Below are 24200 nucleotides of genomic sequence, written 5' to 3'. Positions count from 1 at the left end.
TATAGATATCTCCACTAGCCCAGCTCCTTCGTCCAACGATCACACGCCCATTTCCCTAGAGGCACCCTCACCGGATGAACCGGTTCCACATGCTCGGCCTCCACGAATCCGCCGTCCGCCGACCCGTCTCGACGACTACGTTTGTCATTCTTACCCAGATCCTAAAGTGGTATACCCTCTTACTGAATATCTCAATTTAGAACAATTTTTGGACTCTCACCAAGTCTTTCACAATTCGGTTATCATTACCGTTGAGCCTACTTCATTTTCTCAGGCTGTCAAATCACCTCATTGGCGCGAGGCAATGGAAAAGGAAATTGCCGCTTTAGAATCCAATAACACATGGACCATTACAGACCTCCCCTCCGGAAAAAGGGCAATTGGCTGTAAATGAGTCTATAAAATCAAATTTAAAGCCGTTGGCTCCATTGAACGCTATAAAGCTCGTCTTGTCTCAAAATGATACACACAAATCGAGGGTCTTCATTTTTATGACACCTTTGCTCCCGTAGCAAAGTTAGTTACCGTCCGCGTTCTTCTCTCCATCGCGGCTGTTAAAGGTTGGTCTCTCCATCAACTGGATGTCAATAATGCCGTTCTCCAAGGCGACCTCGATGAAGAGGTCTTCATGAAACTTCTTCCTGGTTTTTCCAAACAGGGGAGTCCAAAGTATGTGGATTACAGAAATCTCTCTATGGCTTGAAACAAGAATCTCGTCAATGGTTCTCAAAATTTTCTTCTGTCCTAATCAAGAAAGGTTTCACACAGTCCCTTTCTGACTGTTCATTATTCTCTCTCTGTACATCCTTTGTTCGTCTATACGTGTTGGTTTACGTAGACGATATTGTCATCACTGGAAATGACGAATACGCTCTCGACATCATTACAGACTCAGGTCTTTCGACCTGTCGTCCTTCTCCATTTCCAATGGAACAAAAGCTTCGTCTCAGTCCTTCCGATGGTGATCCCCTTCCAGATACATACGTCTGATTGGCCGTCTTCTGTATCTTCCGATGGTGATCCCCTTCTGCTCCAACTTGAGGGGGACTGTTAGAGTATATGACCAGGCCCAGCCCATCGGACAAGCCCAACCGACCGAAGCATGCAAAGCATGCAAGCCCGACCGACCAAACAAGAGGTAAACCGACTAGGGTTTGTTATTAGAGAAAGTTGTTATTTTATATTAGAGAAAGTTGTTAGTTTATGTAATAATCATGTACAAGGAAGTTTCCCAAAATTCCTTGATTACCTTTGTTACAACTAAAAGTCGCGGAAGCTCGAACCTATCCTAGAAATTGATCCGACTATGAAGATTAATCGTAAAGCTAAGCCAAAATCTAAATATGCGGACAGAATTAACGAGGTTCGGCTTTAAAGCCTACGTCCTCGGGCGAACAAGAAATCTTTATTGAAGGATATATGAAGACGACTTACACAACCCGCAAGTTCGTCCCAAGATGGGACCATATAGAAATGAACCTTCTATACTAAATCTTCGACGACCAAGAAATTAAACACCGCTCAAAACTATGAACAAAATTTATCTCTTACTTGCTCTCTCTCTAATTCTCTCTAAAGAAGAGTTGTTGAGTTATTGTTGTGGTGTGTTTTACAAAGACTCAAGACCCCTATTTATATTATAATATAAGCCGGTGGGATCCTCCAATTTTGGAAACCAATTCCAATTTAGAATTGGAAACCGCCACAATCAGTTTAAACCGCCTATTGAAGCCAAGACGCCACAAGCAAACATCCATGCCTCCAAAACCGCCTCTTCAATTTTTAGAAACTGCCTCTTACAATTCTCCCCCTCGTACACAATTTGATATACTTCAAATTTTGGACGAACACCAGGATACTCCTTGTAAGATATATCTTCTTCTTGTAACTTCATTCGACTGCACCATATGACCATGGTTGCCTACGTACCCTTTTATAGGATCAAGCCTACCGTAGTTCTGCCAACTCTTCGCATAAAGATTACCTTGTTGCCATTACGTCCTTTCGGGCAACTTAACACGAGCCGATTTGTAGCAATTCCAGGCAATGCTGAAACTTGCTACATGTCACCACTTTAGTCAACATGTCTGCGGGATTCTCATCTGTGTGTACCTTCATAAGAGAAACATCACCTTCCTCTATGACATCTCGTACAAAGTGATAACTTACATCGATATGTTTAGTACGAGCATGATGGACCTGATTCTTCGCCAAATGGATCGCACTTGACTATCACACCATACATCTATGCACTTCTGCTTAACCCCTAGATCATCCAGAAGACCACACAACCACAATGCTTCCTTCACACCCTCGGCCATAGCCATATACTCGGCCTCCGTAGTAGATAACACAACTGTAGATTGTAACATCGATCGCCAACTAACTGGAGCACCATGTACCTTAAATATATACCCAGTAGTAGATCATCTTCTATCTAGATCGCCAGCATAATCCGAGTCAACATAACCGCTTACCTGACATGTGTCTCCACCAAAGCACAAAGCCGTATCAACAGTACCCTTCAAGTATCTCAAGACCCACTTCACAGCTTCCCAATGTGTCTTCCCCGGGTTTGCCATAAACCTACTAACCACATTAACCGCCTGTGAAATGTCCGGACGAGTACACACCATAGCGTACATCAAACTGCCAACTGCACTAGCATACGGTACACGATCCATATGATCCTTCTCCACCGTAGTAGTGGGAGATTGTTTTCCCGAGAGCCTGAAGTGTGGTGCCAAAGGTGTTGACACCGCCTTCGCATTCTGCATCCCGAACCGAGAAACTACTCGTTCGATGTAACCTTTCTGATTCAAGTAAAGTTTCTTACTTGACCGCTCTCTCTTAATCTCCATTCCCAGTATCTTCTTTGCAGCGCCCATGTCTTTCATCTCAAACTCTTGACTGAGTTGAGATTTCAACTTATCTATCTCCACCATGCTTCTAGAAGCAATAAGCATGTCATCCACATACAAAAGGAGATAAATAAAGTCACCTTCGCTAAGCTTCTTGATGTATACATAATAATCATAGTCACTTCTGCGAAAACCATGTTTTAGCATGAAAAAATTAAATCGTTTGTACCATTGGCGAGGGGATTGTTTCAATCCGTAAAGAGACTTCCTCAAACGACATACTTGATTTTCTTTGCCCTCAACCTTGTATCCCTCCGGTTGAGCCATATAAATTTCTTCTTCCAAATCACCGTGCAAGAAGGCGGTTTTAACATCGAGTTGTTCCAGCTCAAGATCACTGTGAGAAACAATACTCAATAGCACCCGAATAGAAGTATGTTTCACGACCGGTGAGAAAATCTCATTGTAGTCGACCCCTTCTTTCTGTGCATAACCCTTGACCACTAGTTTTGCCTTATACCTTGTACCCTTGATCTCGGAAGAATCTTCTTTCTTCTTACCTTCGGGCAATGGGACAACCTCCCATATCTTGTTCTTGTGAAGAGACTTCATCTCTTCTTGCATAGCAACCAACCAACTCTCTCTATCCTCCGCGGTAATAGCTTGTTTGAAGGTGATCGGCTCGTTATCTTCCATCGAGAGTGCATATTCAACCACATTTGCCTGCCCGTAATGCCTAAGAGGTTTGTCTGACCCTAACCTCTGTACCGACTTAGATAACCGTTTCGGCCTAGTGTGTACCGAAACATCCTACTGTTGTTGTTGTAAAACTTGTGTACCTTCTCCTTGAACCTCTTTATGATCGGGTTCATCAATTTCCTCGTCCTGAGTACTATCCTGATGCTCCACCTGATCATGATTCCTAGAAACCCGTTGGTCTTCGGCTTCTACTTCCACTACTTGAGCTTTAGTAGACCCAACATCACCACAACTAGGCACCGTATCTTTCGCCATAGCTACAATAGATGACTCGTCAAACACCACATCTCTGCTGATTACAAACTTCTCGTCTTCCGTACACCATAGTCGATAACCCTTGACTCCTGTAGAATATCCTACGAAAATTGCCTTCTTTGCTCTATTGTCAAGTTTGTTACCTTTGACATGGTAATAGGCCGTACAACCGAAAACCTTAAGTCTCCCATAATCTGCATGTTCACCTGACCACACCTCGTAAGGTATGTCTCCATCTAAAGAAGAATGTGGAGACCTGTTCACAATATAACAAGCTGTAGCAACAGATTCTGCCCACCATTCTACGCCTAATCCCGAATTGGAGCGCATACATCTAGCCTTCTCAAGTAGTGTACGGTTCAATCTCTCTGCGACTCCATTCTGCTGAGGTGTGTTTACTACTGTCCAGTGCCTCACAATGCCTTCCTGATTACAAAACTCCTTGAATGCCCCATCCGTGTACTCGGTCCCATTATCCGATCTTAACGTCTTCAGCTTTCGACCAGTTTTGTTCTCAACCATTGCTTTCCACACCAGGAACGTGTTGAATACCTCATTCTTATGCTTTAAAAAATAAAGCCAGACAAATCTCGAATGATCATCAACGAATGTAACAAAATACCTAGAACCACCTTTGGAAGGTAACTTTGCCGGTCCCCAGACATCGGTATGTACGTAGTCTAATACCTCTTTGCTCCTGTGTTTGCTTGTAGAGAACGTCACCCTGTGTGCCTTCCCGAACACACAATGCTCACAAAACTCCCTGCAAGGCTTCTTCATGTCCTTCAACAAGCCTTTCCCGCACATCAAAGAAAGACCCTTTTCTGACATATGCCCAAGGCGCATATGTCAAAGCCTCGTACTAGCCGTTGGATCCCTTCCACTGATTCCTACTGCTACATCTCCCGTAATTGTTGTCCCCAAAAGTTTGTATAAATTACCGTAACGAGTACCTCTCATTACCACCAAAGAACCCTTAACGACTTTTATGGAGCCATTCTCTATAATTATCTTAGCCGTTCCGCTCCAACACACCAAGGGAAATTAGATTTTTCCGCAAATCGGGTATGTGTCTTACGTCCGTCAATGTTCTCACCACTCCATCGTGCTTCTTGATACGTATTGTTCCGAGTCCCACAGTTTTACATATACTATCATCACCCAGTATAACTGTACCACCATCTATACTCCTATAGGTAGTAAACCACTCCCTATTTGGACACATATGGTGTGACGCCCCTGAATCAAGCATCCACTTATCGGAGATCTTCTCAGACACCTCTGTCACCGAGAAACATTCGTCAGGGTCTTCTGACACATATCCCGCTTCTTGCATATCTTGTTTCCCCTTGTAGCCTTCGTTCTTTTGCTTCAACTTTCTCTTTGGGCAAGCCGCTTTAAAGTGGTCAAGCTCACCACAACTAAAGCACGTTTTCTTGAAAGAGCCTCTAGATTTGGATCTAGATTTCCCGCCTTTTCCCTTTCCCCTTTCATTACTCCTCCCCCTCGTTACAAACAACCATTGTGCTTGATTCTTGTCTACTCCACCCGACGCCATACTGTTAGTAGCAACCTTACGAAGGTCATTCGCTAATAACCAATTTCTCGTCTCTTCCATGCTTAGACTATCACCAACAAGCATCAAAGTTTGAACAAGGTTCTCATAGGATTTAGGTAATGAAAGTAACAATATGAGGGCTTGGTCCTCATCCTCAACCTTAACATCAATATCCTTCAAATCTGAGATAATCCTGTCAAACCTATTCACATATTCCTGAATAGAAGAACCCTCTTCCATTCTACATGTGAATAATTTGGATTTTAAGTAGACCCGATTTGTTAAAGTTTTTGTCATGAAACTGCTTTCTAGCTTTAACCACACACTCGCCGCCGTTGTTTCTCCGTCTACTAGGAACGCCACGTCCCTCTCAAGACACAACATAATGGTTGTCCGTGCTTCGAGATCTAACTCTTCCCAATCCTCATCTGACATATCTCCTGGTTTCTTTCCCGTCAACGTCTTGTGTAATTTCTGCGAGATTAACAGATTCTTCATCTGCATCCGCCAATATGAAAAATCGTTTTTCCCACTGAACTTCTCTATCTCATATTTCCCTGATTTGACAGTACCACTTCTCGATCCCATCTTCTCTTCGTTCAATCTCAACAAGGCTCTTGATACCTATTGTTAGAACTAAAAGTCGCGGAAGCTCGAACCTATACTAGAAATTGATCCGACTATGAAGATTAATCGTAAAGCTAAGCCAAAATCTAAATATGCGAACAGAATTAACGAGGTTCGGCTTTAAAGCCTACGTCCTCGGGCGAACAAAAAATCTTTATTGAAGGATAGATGAAGACGACTTACACAACCCGCAAGTTCGTCCCAAGATGGGAACATATAAAAATGAGTTAATTCCTATATGGCCCCCTACTTTGTGACCAGCTTCCTTTATGGCCCCCTATTTTCTGTAAATTCAAATTTGGCCCCCTATTTTCATTTAAATGTCATAACTACCCCTCCCATTAATATAATTTTAAAATAAATTTAGTTAGGAAATATTTCTCTCCACCTCACTTCCACCTCTACCACACATGTCTCTCCACCTCATCTCTCTCTCCACCTCATCTCTTTCTTCTCCGACGAAGGTTGCCGGCCGGAAATTTTTCCGGCCGGCGACCTTCAACATAAAAAAAAAAAACTTTTTTTTAAACTCTCCTCTTTCTCTTTCTCTCTCTCTCTAAAAAAAATAAATAAATAAATAAAAAAAAAAAAAAACTCCATCCTCTCTCTCTCTAAATATTCCGGCGAAGGGGAAGGTCTGGTTTGAACCAGATCTGGTCTGGTGTCAAACCAGATCGGGATCTGGTTTAAACAACCAGATCCCGGTCTGGTTTGAAACCAGACCAGATCTGGTTTCATCAACCAGAACTCTGTCTGGTTGATGAAACCAGATCCCGTCTGGTTTCATCAACCAGACCGAGTTCTGGTTAATGAAACTAGATTCCGGTCTGGTTTCAAACCAGACCGGGATCTGGTTGTTTAAACCAGATCTCGGTCTGGTTTGAAACCAGACCAGATCTGGTTTCAACCCAGACCTTGAAGGTCTGGTTTCAGTTCGAAACCAGACCTTCAAGGTTTGGTTTTTCCGGCGAAGGGGAACCCCCTTCGCCGGAATATTTAGAGAGAGAGAGAGAGAGAAGGGAGTTTTTTTTTTTTTTTTAGAGAGAGAAAGAGAAAGAGGAGAGTTTAAAAAAAAAATTATTATTTTTTATGTTGAAGGTCGCCCGGCCGGAAAATTTTCCGGCCGGCAACTTTCGTCGGAGAAGAAAGAGGTGAGGTGGAGAGAGAGATGAGGTGGAGAGACATGTGTGGTGGAGAGGGATGTGAGGTGGAAATGAGGTGGAGAGAGATATTTCCTAACTAAATTTATTTTAAACTTATATTAATGGGAGGGGTAGTTATGGCATTTACATGAAAATAGGGGGCCAAATTTGAATTTACAGAAAATAGGGGGCCATAAAGGAAGCTGGTCACAAAGTAGGGGGCCATATAGGAATTAACTCTATAAAAATTAACCTTCTATACTAAATCTTCGACGACCGAGAAATTAAACACCGCTCAAAACTATGAACAAAATTTCTCTCTTACTTTCTCTCTCTCTAATTCTCTCTAAAGAAGAGTTGTTGAGTTGTTGTTGTGGTGTGTTTTACAAAGACTCAAGACCCCTATTTATATTATAATATAAGCCGGTGGGATCCTCCAATTTTGAAAACCAATTCCAATTTAGAATTGGAAACCGCCACAATCAGTTTAAACCGCCTATTGAAGCCAAACCGCCACAAGCAAACATCCATGCCTCCAAAACCGCCTCTTCAATTTTTAGAAACGGCCTCTTACAACCTTCATATGTAAATCACATGTAAACCTATTAAAAAAAATGTAAACCTATGAATAAAATACACAGAGAAATCTTCACACATATCTCTCTCTACTTCTCACGTTTTCTCTCCATCTCTGTGTTCAAGTTATTTATTATTATTATTCAAGAGGTAATTTACCTCTCCACAAAAGATCTTATTTTTGTGCATGTAGATCAATGGTTTGGATGAATGCAACTACCTTAAGGTGGATTAGTCGAATTATGTGATGATGAAGGGAAATTATTATTGACTTGCTTTAAAGAAAGCACATAGGTTAGCTAGAAATTGTTATTGATTTGCTTCAAAGAAACCATTTTTATACTATACCATGTGCCTCACTAGATATGATTTCATGCGCACATCTCTCGGAGGGTTTTCTTGGAATCATTAGTGGGTCGAATAGTCCGAGAAGTTATTCAAAATTAATTTCAAAGGAATGAGATATTGGTGATCGAACTTCGAACTAATGAACTTATTCGTGTCGATGGTTCACATGTTTACACAACAAAACTAAAACAGCACCAATAAACTACTTTAAGATCTGAAAATGAGGTAAAACTGTAACAAACTCCATAAACTCAGTATCTTTTGCCATGGCCTCAAATGTCTCTACCCTAAGGCAAGCTTGGATATCTATACTCCCTTCCTCGCGCCCAGCAGTCACCCCGGCCATACCCTCAAACTTACAGGCATTTCCACTTCGAGTCGCTATCGGTTTTCCCCATCCAAAATCGTTGCCATATTGTTTAAAATTCGGAGAATTACCCGTTGCCATACTAAAAAACGGGTTTTTAATTGGAAAAAATAACTGAGGATTATCAACCCAATACTCCAAATGACTTCGAATGCGTTCATCGGTATGAGACACAACCAACTCGTTAAATTTTGAAGCGGCCCAACCAAGACCATTTTCTAGCAAATCTCCTGCTCTAACCTTGACGTGTTTCACACTAACTGAATTGCCGAAGTACTCATCAGGTAAAGGTGGATTTAACCTGGACCTATTTCCCAAAGCTAAAGCATGAACTGTTTCTTGATGTGGGTCTAAACATTTAGCTTTTATTACTCCCTTCCAGAAATGACCTAACAATGCTTGAAAAGATGAGATTATCAGTTTACCCCCTGTTTCTTGATTTGCCTTTGCTTTTAATCTTGCTATATTTTCTCTAGTGAAATGAAATATTCCATCTTCTAGTACTAAAGATGGAACATATGGGTTTCTTTTCGTTAGACGTTGTTGGACGTCTATTGGAAATGGAATGCTAATGGGATACTCAGTGTCGTTTGGAAACCAACGTTTGAGAACGGGTGGCCGAGAGATACTATTTTCACCCGTCTCAGATCTGGAAATCTCAGACCATGAGCTAAAGAAATGCCAAAGCGATGAGCCATCCGCTACACAATGGTTCATACTGCATCCTATGAACATACCATCTTTAAGTTCTGTCACTTGGACTGAAACCAAAGGGTAGTTTTGACCATCATAACCAATTAAATCGTTTAGGCGAAAGAATGACCGAACAATATGGGGAACGAATTTTTGGTCGACGATATCAGATATTGTTATATCTGCACTGGCATGGACGAACTCGACTCCAGCTGAGTTGCAGTTAATGTAAACAGACATGGTTGCATTTTTATTGTTGTTTTCTATAACGAACCGACCGGCTAGAGGGTAGAAATGGTCTAGGGTTTTCGACAATGAAGCCTTAAGGTGAGAGATGCCATTGGTTTTGTTCTTTGGGCTACTGAAGAGAAGACCAGATTGCATATAACGTATAGGGAGGAATGTGATATCCCATGGAGTCAAGTCTATCCTTTTGTGAGCTTCCTCTAGATTTGATGGTAAGACTTTGTCGATCGACACTATCCGAATTTCCTCTGCACAACTCTGCCCCATAACCATGATCTCTCTGACTCTCGATTGGTTGGTGATTTATTGATTAAAACTGAATAGAATTTCGATTATGATATGAAAATATATATAGGCTGAGATATCAGATTACGATATGAAAATATATATAGGCAGAGATATTAGGTTACGATATGAAAATATATATAGACCGAGATATTAGATTACGATATGAAAATATATATAGGCAGAGATATCAATTTCATAATGTTATTTGCGAAGATTCACGTGGGTGGAGCACATCTTTAACATTTCCTATTTCAAAAGTAAATAACTTCCTGCCGCATCTATTGGGTCTCAATGTTTATTTTAATCCATTTATGTAGATCACCGGCCTATAAACAATCCACGTTAACCTGGCCATAATGTGAAAGATATTTATATATCACAGAGGAAAAATGCTGCCAGTGACATATTTTCATGTGTACGTCTTTTTAGCCTATTTCATTGAATTTTGCAATAGTTGGTGGGATTAAAAGGATAAACTAATACTTTCTTACTATAAACAAGATAGTTTGTTAAACTAATGGCCTGAGTCCTTTGGAAAATGGTAAACTGAACTTATACTTTTGCCATAGTTGACCATAAAATGAATTTTATTTCGGAAACAGATAACTTCATTGATAAAGCCAAGGGCTGTAAGTACAAACAGAACAAAGTAAAAAAGTGGACTGAAATACAAAGATTGCAAAGGATAAGGCCTATGGTGGGATAAACTAAGGTGGCCTAAAGCTGAGTGGTCTAGTGAATGAGCTAACGTATTAGCTTCCCTATAACAAAATCGAAGAGCCCATTGAGGGGAGGCGTCCAATCCCATTTTTGCTTCTAGACGAAGGGTTTACTTCTCCATGGGATGAAATCTGAGTCGTTTGTTACTCCTTCTATGAGAGACATGAAGTCCCCTTCGAGAATTAAAGGTATCTGCCTTAACTCCTTTCTAAGTTGCACCGCCACTAGCAAAGCTTGAACTTTACTTTCCAAGGTCGATTCAGCTTCAATCCTCTGTGTCTTTTGGCGAAGTATTTCTCCTCTTCCATCTCGAATGACGACCCCATTTGCAGATCTAACTCTGGTGTATGCTCCATCAAAATTGATCTTTAGATCTCGATTTTGTGGTGGTATCCATGTCGTCTGCTGAGGGACCTGTGCCGGAATAGTAGATCTGTTGGTAAAAATTAAAGCATTGAGTTTGGCTAGATGAATAATCAAGGAGGGATTCAGATGTTGGGTTCTGAATATGAGATCGTTGCACCCTATCCAGAAGTCACAAATGAGGTAAGCCATAAAAACTGCTGGGTTATACCACTACCTAACGTTGTTAGCGGAATCTCAAACATCTAGTATGTCTAACACTAGGTTTCGAGGATCACATGCATGAAATAATTATGAACTAAATATGGAAAGAAGAATACCATATTCGCTTTCCCTCGAACTAGAATTCGTTGCCTTTTCGGAAGATTGAAAGCTTCAAAAGAGTAGCTCCTCTACTTGAGACACCGAGTAGGTTAACTCGAACTCCCTCCCTTTAAGTCAGCTAGGACCTTGATGAAGGTTTAGATGAAGAACTGCTTCTTCTTGACTAGTTAGAAAGAACTGGGACCTTTTTCTCTAAAATCCCCCCTCTCTCTAAGATGTCTGAGAGATTAGTTTTCTTGAGAAAATTCCACACCTTTTCTGTTTGTCTAGTTGGTCTATATATGGAGAAACGCTAATAGGAATCCAATTCCAATTTGGATTTAATCTAGACTACAAAAAAGATAACTATCGGAAACCTTTCTGATTGGGAATCCCAGATGGGAAGGAATTTCCCATCTAGGGTTTCCCACAATGTGGCCGGCCAGAGTAGCCCACTAATGGGCTTGGCCTGGCCGGCCCACTCTCGTGTTATGGCAAGTTGGATCAACCCATTACTGGGCTTGATCCACCCGGTCCAAAACATGTTTTTAAGCCTTTCCGAGTTTCCCTTTCGAGCCCAGTTCTTTCTTTTTATTTAACACTGTCATACTGGATCACATCCGTCTATAAGAAAGCTCCCACTAGTCAAGTCTCTCCGTTCAAGACACAACTTATATGTGTAACCCGTTGTAGGATCTGGTCTCTGTTAGTTGCGGACAACTGAAGTGATTTGACGATCCTAAGCGGCTTCTAGCCTGGCCCCACTAAAGGTCATAATTCTTGGAATTAGAAAGTGTTAAGGAAGCACTGCGACCTTATCTCTGATATGATAATCTGGGAAGTTAACACAGGAGAACTAATTAATATATGGGGGGACAACTGGATCCCGGGTCAGTCTGGCCTATCGCCCAATATCTATAACTCGGATCTAGTCAAAGTCTCTCAACTTATTACCAATCAGACCTGGAATGACACTATCATTACTGCCACCTTTGCTACTCCCTTGATTAATCTCATCATAACCATCCCACTCAACAACAATGGCGTAGATCAAATGAAATGGTCCCTTACTGAATCAGGTCTCTTTACTGTTAAATCTATGTAGTGTCACCTAAACAGCAACTTCCACTCGGAGCCGACTACTGAGATCAACTGGAACTTCATTTCGACGCTCCACACCGTCCCCCGAATCAAATTGTTTATTTGGAAGATCTGTACTAATGCTCTTCCAGTTCGGAAGAGAATAGGTACGTATATCCGTAACATTCTTTTTTGCCCAAATTGCACTAATATTGAATTTATTGAACATGCAATGCTACACTGCCCTTTAGCTAAGAATATATGTTTCTACTTTAATATTATTTCCACGAACATTACATCTTTATCAGAATGGATCTTCTCCTGGCAAGACACGAAACAAACCTCTCTCACGTCGAAAACACAATCTCTTCTACGAGCACGGTGATTAAAATGATAATGTATTTCCCGAAAAACAGCTTACCTAAGGAAAGAACAGCTCCAATATCTGCAGAAAAATGGAAATCTCCGCTATATCCCTACTTGAAAATTAATGTGGATGCATCTTTCACTGCTATTTCGGCTAACATTGGAACTAGCTTAATGGTTCATAATTCAGAATCAAAATTTATAGAAGCGAAAGGGTCCTCGGGCAGAGCACGTAATAGTGAAGAAAGCGAAGTAATAGCTATTCTCAATGGCCTCTTGTGGGCAAGCGAAACCAATCAAAGTAGTATTATTATCGAACGCGACAACATCAATATTATCAAGCATTTGAACAACAGAAGACACCAGATCCAATGGCAATCAAAAATCCATATTAGCAAAATCCGAGAAATGAAGGTCAAATTTGATAATGTCAAGTTCATACACACTAAACGACATCTCGATACACAGGCAGACAAGTTGGCTAAGTGGGCTCGAAAGAAGGATCAGTCTAAGACATGGAAAAAAGTATCTTATTGTCTAGCTTCAATGTATTGTAATAATACTCTTGTTAATTAATGTATGGCATCTGTTCATCAAAGAAAAATGATACAAAAAATTATAATCCCACAAGAAGAAACAGAACAACAAATAACAAATCAACTTATACTCATCTAGAAGTAGAAACGGTATTGCACAATTTATACTCGTATTTATAAGACTTGAGATAATAGAATATATTACCAAATTACACAAGACGATATATGTTACAGCCACATCAACTTTAAATCTATATATAACAATGAGTGGACGTCAACAACTTGGCTAAGAGACATATAAACAAGAAGATTCTTGTTCGTTGTTATTGGTTTAGAGCTTTTTTTAAGAACATTAAAGATCAGCGTACGTTATTGGTTCAGAGCCTTTTTTAAGATCTTTAAAAGTCAGTGTTATTAGTTTAGAACCTTTTTTAAGAAGTTTTACGGGACGTGTTACTCGTTTTTTTACGAGACATTCAGATATTTTAGTTGAAAATCTGTCTCGGACCTTTTGGAGACGTTTGTACTTGTATTTTTGCCTAATTAAAGGATCCACCTATTTACGTAGAACTTTAAAGTGCTAATTAATATGGATGTGCATAAAAATTCTAGGGTTGAAACAACTAACACCCAAACCCAAAACCCTACTTCTCCTTATAAAAAACGACTAAACATCTCAAAACTCACGTAGATATCTGACTTCTGTCCTCCTATCTCTTTATCCCTGTGCTTCAAGCTGCCAACCATGTACTACTTTTTGTTTGTTTATGTTTATTTTTATGTTTATGTTTATGTTTATGTTTAGGTTAGGTTCATCATAGAATAGATTAGAGAAATAGAAAACAAAAAACACATCACGATGAGACATCAATATTTCATAGTCTAGAGAGATAAAGTGGTCTAGAGAGATAAACGTCTTCTCTCATTAAACCCATACTTCTTTCTCTGAGTAAAACTGTTTTGTATATTGTGCAAAACTAGGTTAAGTGGAGGTGGGATTAAATAATTAATAGTGAAAGGTGAACAATGTTACTTTTTTTTCCCTACTGTTCTTTTTTTTTTTTTTTTTTGAAAGGTAATACATTAATATAAAGAGAGTATTACAACAAACTACAAAGAAAATTAAAATTACAGTACATAAAATAGTAAAACAAAATAACAGAATTAAAGAAGTGCACAAAATATCTTCGATTTGTCGAACAGTCTTCATTCTGTAACTTGCTAAGCTGGCAGCTCTTCTTTAGTATGATATGATATTTGCTCTTGAGATTCCGTCTGATTGATTTGAAGATGAAACTTTTTCCTAGCTTCCTGTAACACTTGAGATGGATTAAGCATACATCTAAAATTTCTTGAAGAAATAGAGATGTTTGCAAGATGGAATCAAACAATGATTCCTGGGTATCCCGCCAGTATTCTCCATATAAAGAGACCATATCTAGTTGAATTCTACAATGTTAATAGTGAAGGGTGAACAATGTTATGTTTTTTTTTTTTGTTAAGATGTGAACAATGTTATGTTGGCAGTAGGTAGGTATGATGTTATGTTTTTTTTTTTGAAATATTTAATGATGTTATGTTATGTTAGATTATTTAATTATTGTAAGAATAAAGTCTCTGAAAAACAACATAAGTTAGGTATTTAATTAGTATTGTAAAAAAGAGAGGTTATATTATTTTCGAATTGATTGTTTGATATTTGTTCCATACTTTTTTTTGAGATATTTGTTTCATATTTAGTATGATAATATTTTTATGATCAATTTAGATATAAATGTTGTCCATTTTTAATTTGTTTTGATTAGATGAATTCAGAGAAAAAATATATATGAAGTGGAATTTAAATGAGAATGAGTTTCTACTTCAACTTGTTGTTGAAGTCGTGAATAGTGGTAAAGATGGTTCGCTTTCAAAGAATTACTATGAACAAGTTGTTATTCCAACTCTAAATCAAAAATGCAACGGGAATAAAACATGGAAACATGTAAGTAGTAAAATTAAGAAATGGAAAAGCAAGTATAAACAAATTAGAGGCTTAATGGCTTCCTGCTCTGGGTTTGGTTGGGATGAAAGTACCGGTAAGATCACCGCTCCACAAGAAGTTTGGGATGATTATTTTAAGCTAAACTCAAATTTACTTCATAAATAGAAAAGATATTGCTTATTTAAATATTGATTCAAGTAGTTTATTGCATAAACACCCTGATGCTAAAGATTACCTGAATGGAAAATTTTCAGAATACATAGATTTGTCAACAGTTTTTTATGGGTCTTATGTTGTTAGAGATAATGCATGTGAAGCATCAACCGAAGATTTACAAGGAATTAATGTAGACAATTTTGATGTCGACTTTGACCCTTTTCCAAGTGAGACTAACAATGACGAACCTAACAATCCTTAACTGGGAACAACAATACTTGTAGATCCCAACAACCTAATAGAAGCAAACTACCTCTCGAACGAAAATGAGCAAGGACACATCATGATGATGTTAGTGAACGAATGTCTTTGAGTCTTGAACAACTAGTTCAGACTACAAAAAGTGCAAACGATTGGTGTAAAGAACTTTATCATATTCCTGATCTGGACTACTCAATGAAAATGGAAGGAGCAAAACTTTTAAAAACACCAGAGCAGAAAATGATGTTTGCCATGCTGAATATGGATGAGAGAAAAAATTGGATACTGCCTGAGCTTGATAAGTGAGAGCTTAGAGTCCAGGGTTTAGAATTTATTTTGGTTTGTTTAGTTTATGATTTAATTTAGATACTATGTGAGCCTAATAAATGAGAGTTTAGAGTTTAGGATTTAAGATTCATATTGGTTTATTTACTTCAGTTTATTACTTTTTCTTGAAACTTCATATGCTATATTTTTCATGTTGATCTTATTAAAGCTTAATATTAAGTCTTATAGAATAACTTTTTTTTTCTTACGTATTTTATGTGATGGAGACCATCAAGATGGGCCTCACGGTCGAACTAGTTAGAGGGCCTCATGGCCGAGCCCATTAGGGTTAGAGTTTAGGAGTTTTCATGTTTTAGTATTTCCTACTAAGTCTAGGTTTAGAAGTTTCTATATTTGAGTATCTTTGATATTTAGGAATCCTAATTTGAGTCTATCTAGAAGTTTCTAAGTTCCTATAAAAGGAAGTCAGATCTGTCCTTGTTATTCAGATCAGAGAATATTATCAATCGAGTTTACTATTAATCAGGTTTATCGTTTTGTTCTTTACTTTATCAATTTATTTACGGATTTTATCAGTTTATTTACGTATTTTATCATTGTTATAATGGTGGATTCCATTACTTTTACGCTTCCGCAACAATCTACATCAGCTGGTATTCAGAGCTTTAAAAATCTGGGAACAAAAGATGAAATTTTTTTCATGGATACATCTCTCCTTGAGTGTTGGAAATTTTTTCCACGTTTAGATTGGGATCCCTTTCGAGATTCAAAACAATTCTATGTTGATCGAAAAGATCAAGAAAAAATTAATACCGTTTCCAAAATTCCTCTATTCGACGGTCAATATCATATAGACTTTTGGATTCAACAGATGGAGGATTGGTTCATAAATCAAGATGTACATGACGAAGATAAAGTTTTTGTCGTGGAACAACATATGTCTGAAAGAATTTATGAACAATTCAATGCAATGCAATGGAGACTCATTGATGAAGGGAAAAAATTCATCGATGATTGGACTACTTTGAAAATTTTATTCAGGTATGTTTTCCTTCCTTTGGATGAATATTTGTCTTATGTAGGAACAAAGATTGAATCGAGAAGGCAATACTGCGAACTTAATTCTATCTCTGTGATCAGTGATATTGAAGAAGAACTTCTTGACAAAAGGAACAAAATTTTCTCAATGGTCGAGGAAGAAGAAATAATTGATTTTCCTTCATCAAACCTAAACTCTATTCGTGATACGAAGAAACCAAGTCCGGACCAATTATTTGATCCATATACGATTCCGGGAGAAGAAATTCTCGTTTCGAATCACAAAATTCTTTCAGATCATTCTCTGTCGTCATTGATTTTATCTCCTACAAACCAACATACTCAGAAATCAAAATCCAAACAGTGGAACAAGGAAACACAATCTCCTTATACCCAAATCCTAGTTCCGTCTCTTTCTGGCGACAACAACCCACTCCAATACCGAGAAAAACTCAATTCGACCCTACTACACCAACAACTCGGACAACACCGCATGTCTGTTGATATAAAATTAAGGGTAAGGTTTGAACGTTTAGGGAAAGAAGAGATGCTTCAACGACTTTCAAAGAACAACAACGGTCTTGCTTACTTCACATACGATGAGAAGAAAAAGCTTGGATATGGTACTCAAAGAGAGAGACTTGGGAAGGATTCAATAAAACCCTTTGATTCTTGTTGTCTCTGCTTGAAACCCTTCATGGCTCCTCTTTCTTGTCAAAAAGGTCATATTTTCTACAAAGAATGCATTCTGGAGTATTTATTATCCCAAAAGAAAGATATCCAAAGGAAGCTAGCATCTCATGCTATCCAACAGAAGCAAGAGAAAGAGGAAGAAGATGAGAAATTACAGCTTCAAAAAACTAGAGAGCTAGATGCCTTCAATCAACAAAATCACAACGCACTTCCTCAACCCAATGACAGAAACTACTCTAGGGACAAGAATGGCTTCCATGGGGCAAATAGTTTGAAAGTAACATCATATGAGGATGAAGCCTTTCGAAACATGAAAGCTTTTTGGCTACCATCTGCAACACCAGAAACTCCCATTAAAGTCGATCTCCCACCCACCTCTACTATCTGTCCAGAAGGCAAAAAGAAACTCAAATTGAAAACCCTTTTCAACGTTTACTTCACCGAAGAAACTAACGAGCAAGAGAAGTCAAACTCTATAAACAAAACCTACGTTTGCCCTAACTTCAAGGTAACTTTAACTAATACACTTACCCTTGTGGCTCTAAACACATGTGGGCATGTATTTTATAGTAAATGTGGACATAGGTTTATGGCTGTTGATAAGGTGTTATCTGTTATTGGGCTTCTACAAGACGAAGTTGTGGTGGCCGTTATGAAGGTAGACACAACTCTATTGGAGTCTTGTGCATACATTTGTGGCCTAAAGGCACAAATTCAGGTAATCAAAGAGGCATTTGAACAATTCAGGATGAAAAAACTATTTTGGCACACTAAAATCTCACAAATGGCTGCAATTTATCTTGGGAATATTCATGAACCTATTACAAGTTTTTGGTTTTCTTCATGGAATCAAGTGGACGACGCCCATCACCTATTCGATTTCATGTTTCTTAGAGTTTTTTTCCCTACTCGATTAATTCGAGTGAAGACAATGGTCCTTACTAAACAATACAATTCAGCTGAAATAACGATGGTTTCATGTGGTGATGTTTCTCATGTATTTCCTAACTTGACGTATTATGATCGAGTTTTGGTTTATAAGCATCACGAAGACGAACGTGGAAAGATAATGCAAGTTGTTTTTAAGCAGGAAGAAACAGAGACAGTGATGAAGTGGACGAAGATATTCAAGGTTGATTTTTTCATAAAGTATTATGTGGTGTTTGTGGTCTTCTTCATCAATTTAAAAGATGACGGGAGATGTTGCAATTTGTTGGAAGTTTCTTTCCTACATTTATTTTTGCAAGATTCTTTGCACTATGAGATTGAAGCTAGTGATTTCGTCCAAGTGGGTGTCCTTCAACCCCAATGCACTGTTCGCTCGAAGTGGGAATTAAGGATTGCATTGTTGAGTCTCACTTGAGGGCAAGTTCGTTCTCGGTCGGGGAGTATGATGGAGACCATCAAGATGGGCCTCACGGCCGAACTAGTTAGAGGGCCTCATGGCCGAGCCCATTAGGGTTAGAGTTTAGGAGTTTCCATGTTTTAGTATTTCCTACTAAGTCTAGGTTTAGAAGTTTCTATTTCAGTATCTTTGATATTTAGGAATCCTAATTTGAGTCTATCTAGAAGTTTCTAAGTTCCTATAAAAGGAAGTCAGATCTGTCCTTGTTATTTAGATCAGAGAATATTATCAATCGAGTTTACTATTAATCAGGTTTATCGTTTTGTTCTTTACTTTATCAATTTATTTACGTATTTTATCAGTTTATTTACGTATTTTATCATTGTTATAATGGTGGATTCCATTACTTTTACGCTTCCGCAACAATCTACATCATTATGTTTATGTTGATTTATTAGGATTTTTCAGATGGATAATAAATATTGTTTTCGAGATCATGAACAGGCACCAATAATTAATAGTAAAAATGAAATTATTATGGGATATTTAGTAAATGCCCCCCACTTATTTAGTGATATTAGGACTTCACCCCTAAAAACATTATCGTTCAGGCGTTAACCCCCAAAGCCCTTTTTTTCGTCAAAAACTCGTTATGTAGTGGGCGTGCGAGTCACTTGCTTCTCATCGGACGAAAATACCCCCATAATAATCTGATGGTCACTAGAGGCTTACACTATCAACGACCAAGATAAAATCCATCAAATAAACAGTAACAAGATCATCTCTTTCTCTCTCGTAATTACTCAAGCATGGATTCTTCATCTCAATTACAGAAACCAGCACAACCCCATCTGAGTATCAAGTCATCTTCTTCTTCCCAAATCGAAAATCAAAATTTCAATGGCGAAGATCATCCACACCTCACTTTCGGTCTCCTCAATACTAATTCTTCTTTTTCTTCACCCAACAACAGAAATCTATCAAACCCCAATCTCAAATTTCATCATTCTGTTTCAAGTCCCTTACAAGAGATTGTTCTTCTCTATCCAACCCCTAACAAGAAATTCAGAACCAGAAATTTTAAAAAGATTGAAATGGCGGAAGAACCAATTGATGGGGTTGGCCCTAAAAAACAATCTAAGAGTAAAGCTTCTTCAATGTCTCCACCTAAATCTTCTTCTCATGTAATCAGAATAAAAGAACACATAATCAAGAACTCAGATCAGAAATCTTATCTATCATCAATTAATCAACAAACCGACAAAAAAGATTTCATTTTTGTGCCATAGAGCTACTGTAATTTCTAGAGAGAGAATTACTACTTCCATTAAAGCTCCCACCTTGATGAAGATGTTGCTGAACTAAATCATAATATTAAGAAGGAAAAGATCCAAAACCATCACCCATCATTAACCCATTACTACTAACCCAATTAAAAGTCAGTAAAGTTCTAATGAATTAGATCCATTGGGTAGATTTTTGGGAATCATTTTTGGTTATTCTAATGGATGCTTCTAGCAAGATTGGTGGGTAGATTTACATGTTCTTGAATCAAATCGCCGACTCAATCAGATCGTTGCGTCATCTCCACCACAATCACCACCACCTCCCACCAAGTAATTAGAAAGATTAGTGGGTAGATTTCAACCATTAACTAAATCTAGATTTGCAAAAAACACGATTGATGCCAGTTTGGGAGGTTTCTGAACAACCTGAATCTCCTCCTTACTTTGAATCAAATATAGAACAAGTTAAGTTGGAAAATGATGGAATCATTGAAGGGGAAGAAGAGATTGAACCACCACCTGCTGTTCCATTTTCTAGGTTATTTGCTTATGCATAGCTTCGATTAGGACGATTTTAAAGTGAAAGACAAAATCTTGGTCGTTGATCATGTGTGCCTCCACTGACCGTCAGATTATGTTGGGGGTATTTTCGTCCGATGAGAAGCACGTGACTCGCACACCCACCACATAACAAGCTTTTGACGGAAAAATTGATTTTGGGGGTTAACGCCTGAACGATAATGTTTTTAGGGGTGAAGTCCTAATATCACTAAATAAATGGGGGGCATTTACTAAATATCCCAATTATTATTCATATCGTTGCAATAACTTGTTATAATATCCATGTCGCAAACTTAATGCTTCAAGAAAGTCAATCACTGGTAAAGGATTCATTTACATGCAAAGCAAATTGGATGATTCGCCTGATGAATTTCGTGAGATTTATAGGATGTATCCAGATACATTTCTCAAGTTATGCCGTATTTTAAAGGAAAAATCATTATTAGAGGGCACACGCTATGTCAATGTGGAAGAGATATTTGGTATGTTTCTCTTAAAGGTTGGCCAGAATAATAGTTACTCTGTAACTAGGGAAAGATTTGATAGATCCAAATTTTGTACAAGCATGAACTTCAATAAAGTGTTGAAGGCATTGACTTTATTAGCTCAAGAGTTAATGGCGAAAACTCCAACAACCACCTCATTGAAGATCCTAACGGATGACCGCTTTAATCGTTACTTTCTGGTAATAGAAACTTTTTATTTATGATTAAATTCAATTTAATTTTATATTTTATTTGTATTCAACTACATTAATCATTTTATGTATGAAAACCAGGATTGTGTTGGAGCAATTGACAGTACATATATTCCAGCTATGGTACCAATAAAAAATTCAATTGCCTATCGTAATAGAAAAGGAGTTGTATCACAAAATGTTTTGGCAGCGTGCACCTTTGATGTGCAATTTATATATGTTCGAAGTGGGTGGGAAGGTTTAGCAAATGACGCTCGAGTACTAAAAGATGCTTTAGAGGGTAACAGTGGATTTAAAATTCGTCGAGGTAAGTTTTACTTGGCAGATGTCGGATATCCTAATCGTCCTCAATTTTTAACACCATATCGAGGTGTTAGATACCATTTAAGAGATTTTTTGGGAGTACTCGACGTCCAGAAACTAAAGAAGAATTATTTAATCATCGTCATTCTTCGATAAGAACTGCGGTGGAAAGAATATTCGGTATATTTAAAGCTAGATTCAAAATTTTCAAAACTGCTCCGTTCCATTTAATCACAAGCACAGTTAGTTTTAGCATGTGCAGGATCGCACAACTTTATTCGAAGAGAATGTAGTTCAGACGAATTTGCTCTAGATGAAGAAGAAATCGATGAGTGTTCCCTGGACGAAGATTATGATGAAGAGTTACAAACTCAAGAGCAACAAAGACAACAAGCTTGTGATTGGAGAGATAATATTGCTGAAAGAATGTTGAATGACAGGGTCGTCTAGTTATGTCGAATATATGACTATTTTTACTTCTTTTGTCGAATTTTAGTAGTTATTATCGTATTTTACGGACTAAAAACGCAGAATATTTGATTTAATTTATTTTTACGGACTAAAAACGCAGAATATTTGATTTAATTATCTGATTTTTTCTATGTATCATTTTTACATAGGATACACGTATATAGAAAGAGAGAGAGAGAAAAAAACTACACTTCCACTTTTATATCTTCTCGTATTTACATAAGAGTAAACAACTACTAATATTCAAAATAATGTGTTTTCGTTTTAATCTCAACCATTAGTTTGGGCGGCTAAGATTTAAAACGAACCTCCTAAAGATCTAACAAAAAGATCTAGATCTTCAAAGTTTTAATAAAAAAGATTCTGAAATTATAATGATCTAGGACTTTAATGTCTCAGGTTTTTAAAAGTTTCAGAACTTAACAGTTTCTGAACCTTTAAAGTTTTAAACATTTAAGGGCCATAACTCTTAAAAGTTTTGAGATCTTTGGGGGTCGGGAACAAAAAGATCTGGTAAAAAAGTCTTAACGAATAACATACCCTATTAAGAGACAATGAAGAAGCTCATCCTTAATTGAGATATAAGTCCGCATCTGCATTAGTTTAGAGTTAGCATGACGTCAACCATGATTTTTTAATACCCCTAGGCAATAAAATACAAATCTTAAGGGTTGAAAATGCATATCAAGAATAACAAAAGATATTTAGGGATAAAAACCTATTAAAAGTAAGAAAAATAAGAAACACTTGTAGCTAATTGAAAAGAAAATAAATAAAGAACAGAAATCATAAATGTATTATCAATCCTTTTATGATTGTTCGTTAATTCGATTCCAGAAAACAATAAATCGTAACCTATGTAAAAAAGGATTAAAGCAAACATATCTGTTTGGAAGATCTTGACAAGTTGACATAGATTTTGAAAGATATAATCTGCTTAAACTCGAAGAAGGTAGAGAAATCCATAAGCGCGTAGCCATAGAATCCTGCAGCCGTATAAACTGAGTTAAAGATATTATCAAACAGTTGTAATGCAATGAATGAAATTACAGCAACTTAGTCTGTTTATCACACAATTAGAAGGCAATGAATGAAATTCAAATTAATCGATAAAATGATTCCGAAAAAGTGATAATCAGAAATCTAAGAATTAAAGTGAAAAAAATTTCAAATCACTAATGGTGTGTTTGGTTACAGGATTCCTATCAAAAGTGGGATTTGTAGGAATCATGAATCCTTAGGCTATTTGGCTACCAAGAATCCTAGGACTCTTGAATCCTAAGGATTCCAAAATTTGTATTGGACGAAAATCGAAATTTAATTTTGCAGCAAGGTATTAAAGAACAATGACGAAATAAATCGGAACACCAACTGTACTATTTTGAAGCAACTGGTTAACTTTCAATTTCACAAAAATTCATGTTGGAACTTAATTAAGAATTAAGGCCAGCGCTTTGGGGAAAGCTAAATAGTTTCCGGGGTGTGAAATTTTACAGGAAATATGTAAAATTTTGAAAATTTTCCGGGAAAATTTTCCACCTCACCTCTCTCTCTTCTCCGACAAAGTCGCCGGCCGGAAATCTTTTCCGGGCGGCGACTTTTAAACCTAGAAAAAAACAAAAACTTTTTACTCTCTCCTGTCTTTCTCTCTAAAACTTTTTTTTTGTTCAAGGTCTGGCCAGGACCTTGAACAGACTTCCTCTCTCTCTATCTCTAGATCTAGAGAGAGAGAGAGGAAAGAAAATAAAAATTGAGTGAGAGAGGAGAGAGATTTTTTTTTAAGTTTAAAGGTTGTCGGCCAGAAATTTTTCGGGCAGCGAATTTTGCCGGAGAAGATAATGAGGTGGCGAGAAGGTGAGGTGGCAGAGAGAGTGAGGTGGTGAAAGAGAGGTGAGGTGGGGAGAGAGAGGTGAGGTGGAGAGAGAGTGAGGTGAGGTGGAGGGAAGTGAGGTGGAGGTTTTTATTTCCCTTTAACAACTTACAAAATAAAATTGTCAAACAAAGTGGACCAATTTTTGACCCCTGAAAA

At 37.8% G+C, this 24200-nt stretch overlaps 2 protein-coding genes and 1 pseudogene across 3 annotated transcripts in view; 2 read left to right on the top strand and 1 right to left on the bottom strand.

Moving 5' to 3' along the window:
• Nucleotides 1-19175, top strand: part of LOC147565891 (uncharacterized) — a 91903-nt gene extending 72728 nt beyond the window's left edge. The window contains exon 2 of one of the 2 annotated variants that reach the window (XM_086652367.1): nucleotides 16428-19175. In XM_086652367.1, coding sequence (XP_086508493.1) covers nucleotides 16478-18871 — 2394 coding nt within the window. In that variant the 5' untranslated portion in view covers nucleotides 16428-16477 and the 3' untranslated portion in view covers nucleotides 18872-19175. Of the gene's footprint in view, nucleotides 1-16122 lie in introns of those variants that run through there. The other variant, XM_086652366.1, reaches the window with a different exon arrangement.
• LOC147565892 (uncharacterized) lies at nucleotides 8329-9699 on the bottom strand (annotated as a pseudogene).
• Nucleotides 19176-20537: 1362 nt separating the features above from the next.
• On the top strand, nucleotides 20538-22150 carry LOC147565890 (uncharacterized). The gene is made up of 4 exons (XM_086652893.1): nucleotides 20538-20677; nucleotides 21007-21385; nucleotides 21479-21704; nucleotides 21963-22150. Exons 1-4 carry the CDS (start codon nucleotides 20538-20540, stop codon nucleotides 22148-22150), a joined length of 933 nt encoding a protein of 310 aa, XP_086509019.1.
• The last annotated feature ends 2050 nt before the right edge of the window (nucleotides 22151-24200 follow it).

The sequence above is a fragment of the Eschscholzia californica genome, unplaced genomic scaffold, assembly GCF_041429995.1.
Source record: "Eschscholzia californica isolate CP2 unplaced genomic scaffold, dmEscCali1.0.p SCAF_1, whole genome shotgun sequence".
Taxonomy (NCBI): Eukaryota; Viridiplantae; Streptophyta; class Magnoliopsida; order Ranunculales; family Papaveraceae; genus Eschscholzia; species Eschscholzia californica.
Note: the sequence above shows the minus strand (reverse complement) of the source record. Positions and strands in the feature narration are given on the sequence as shown.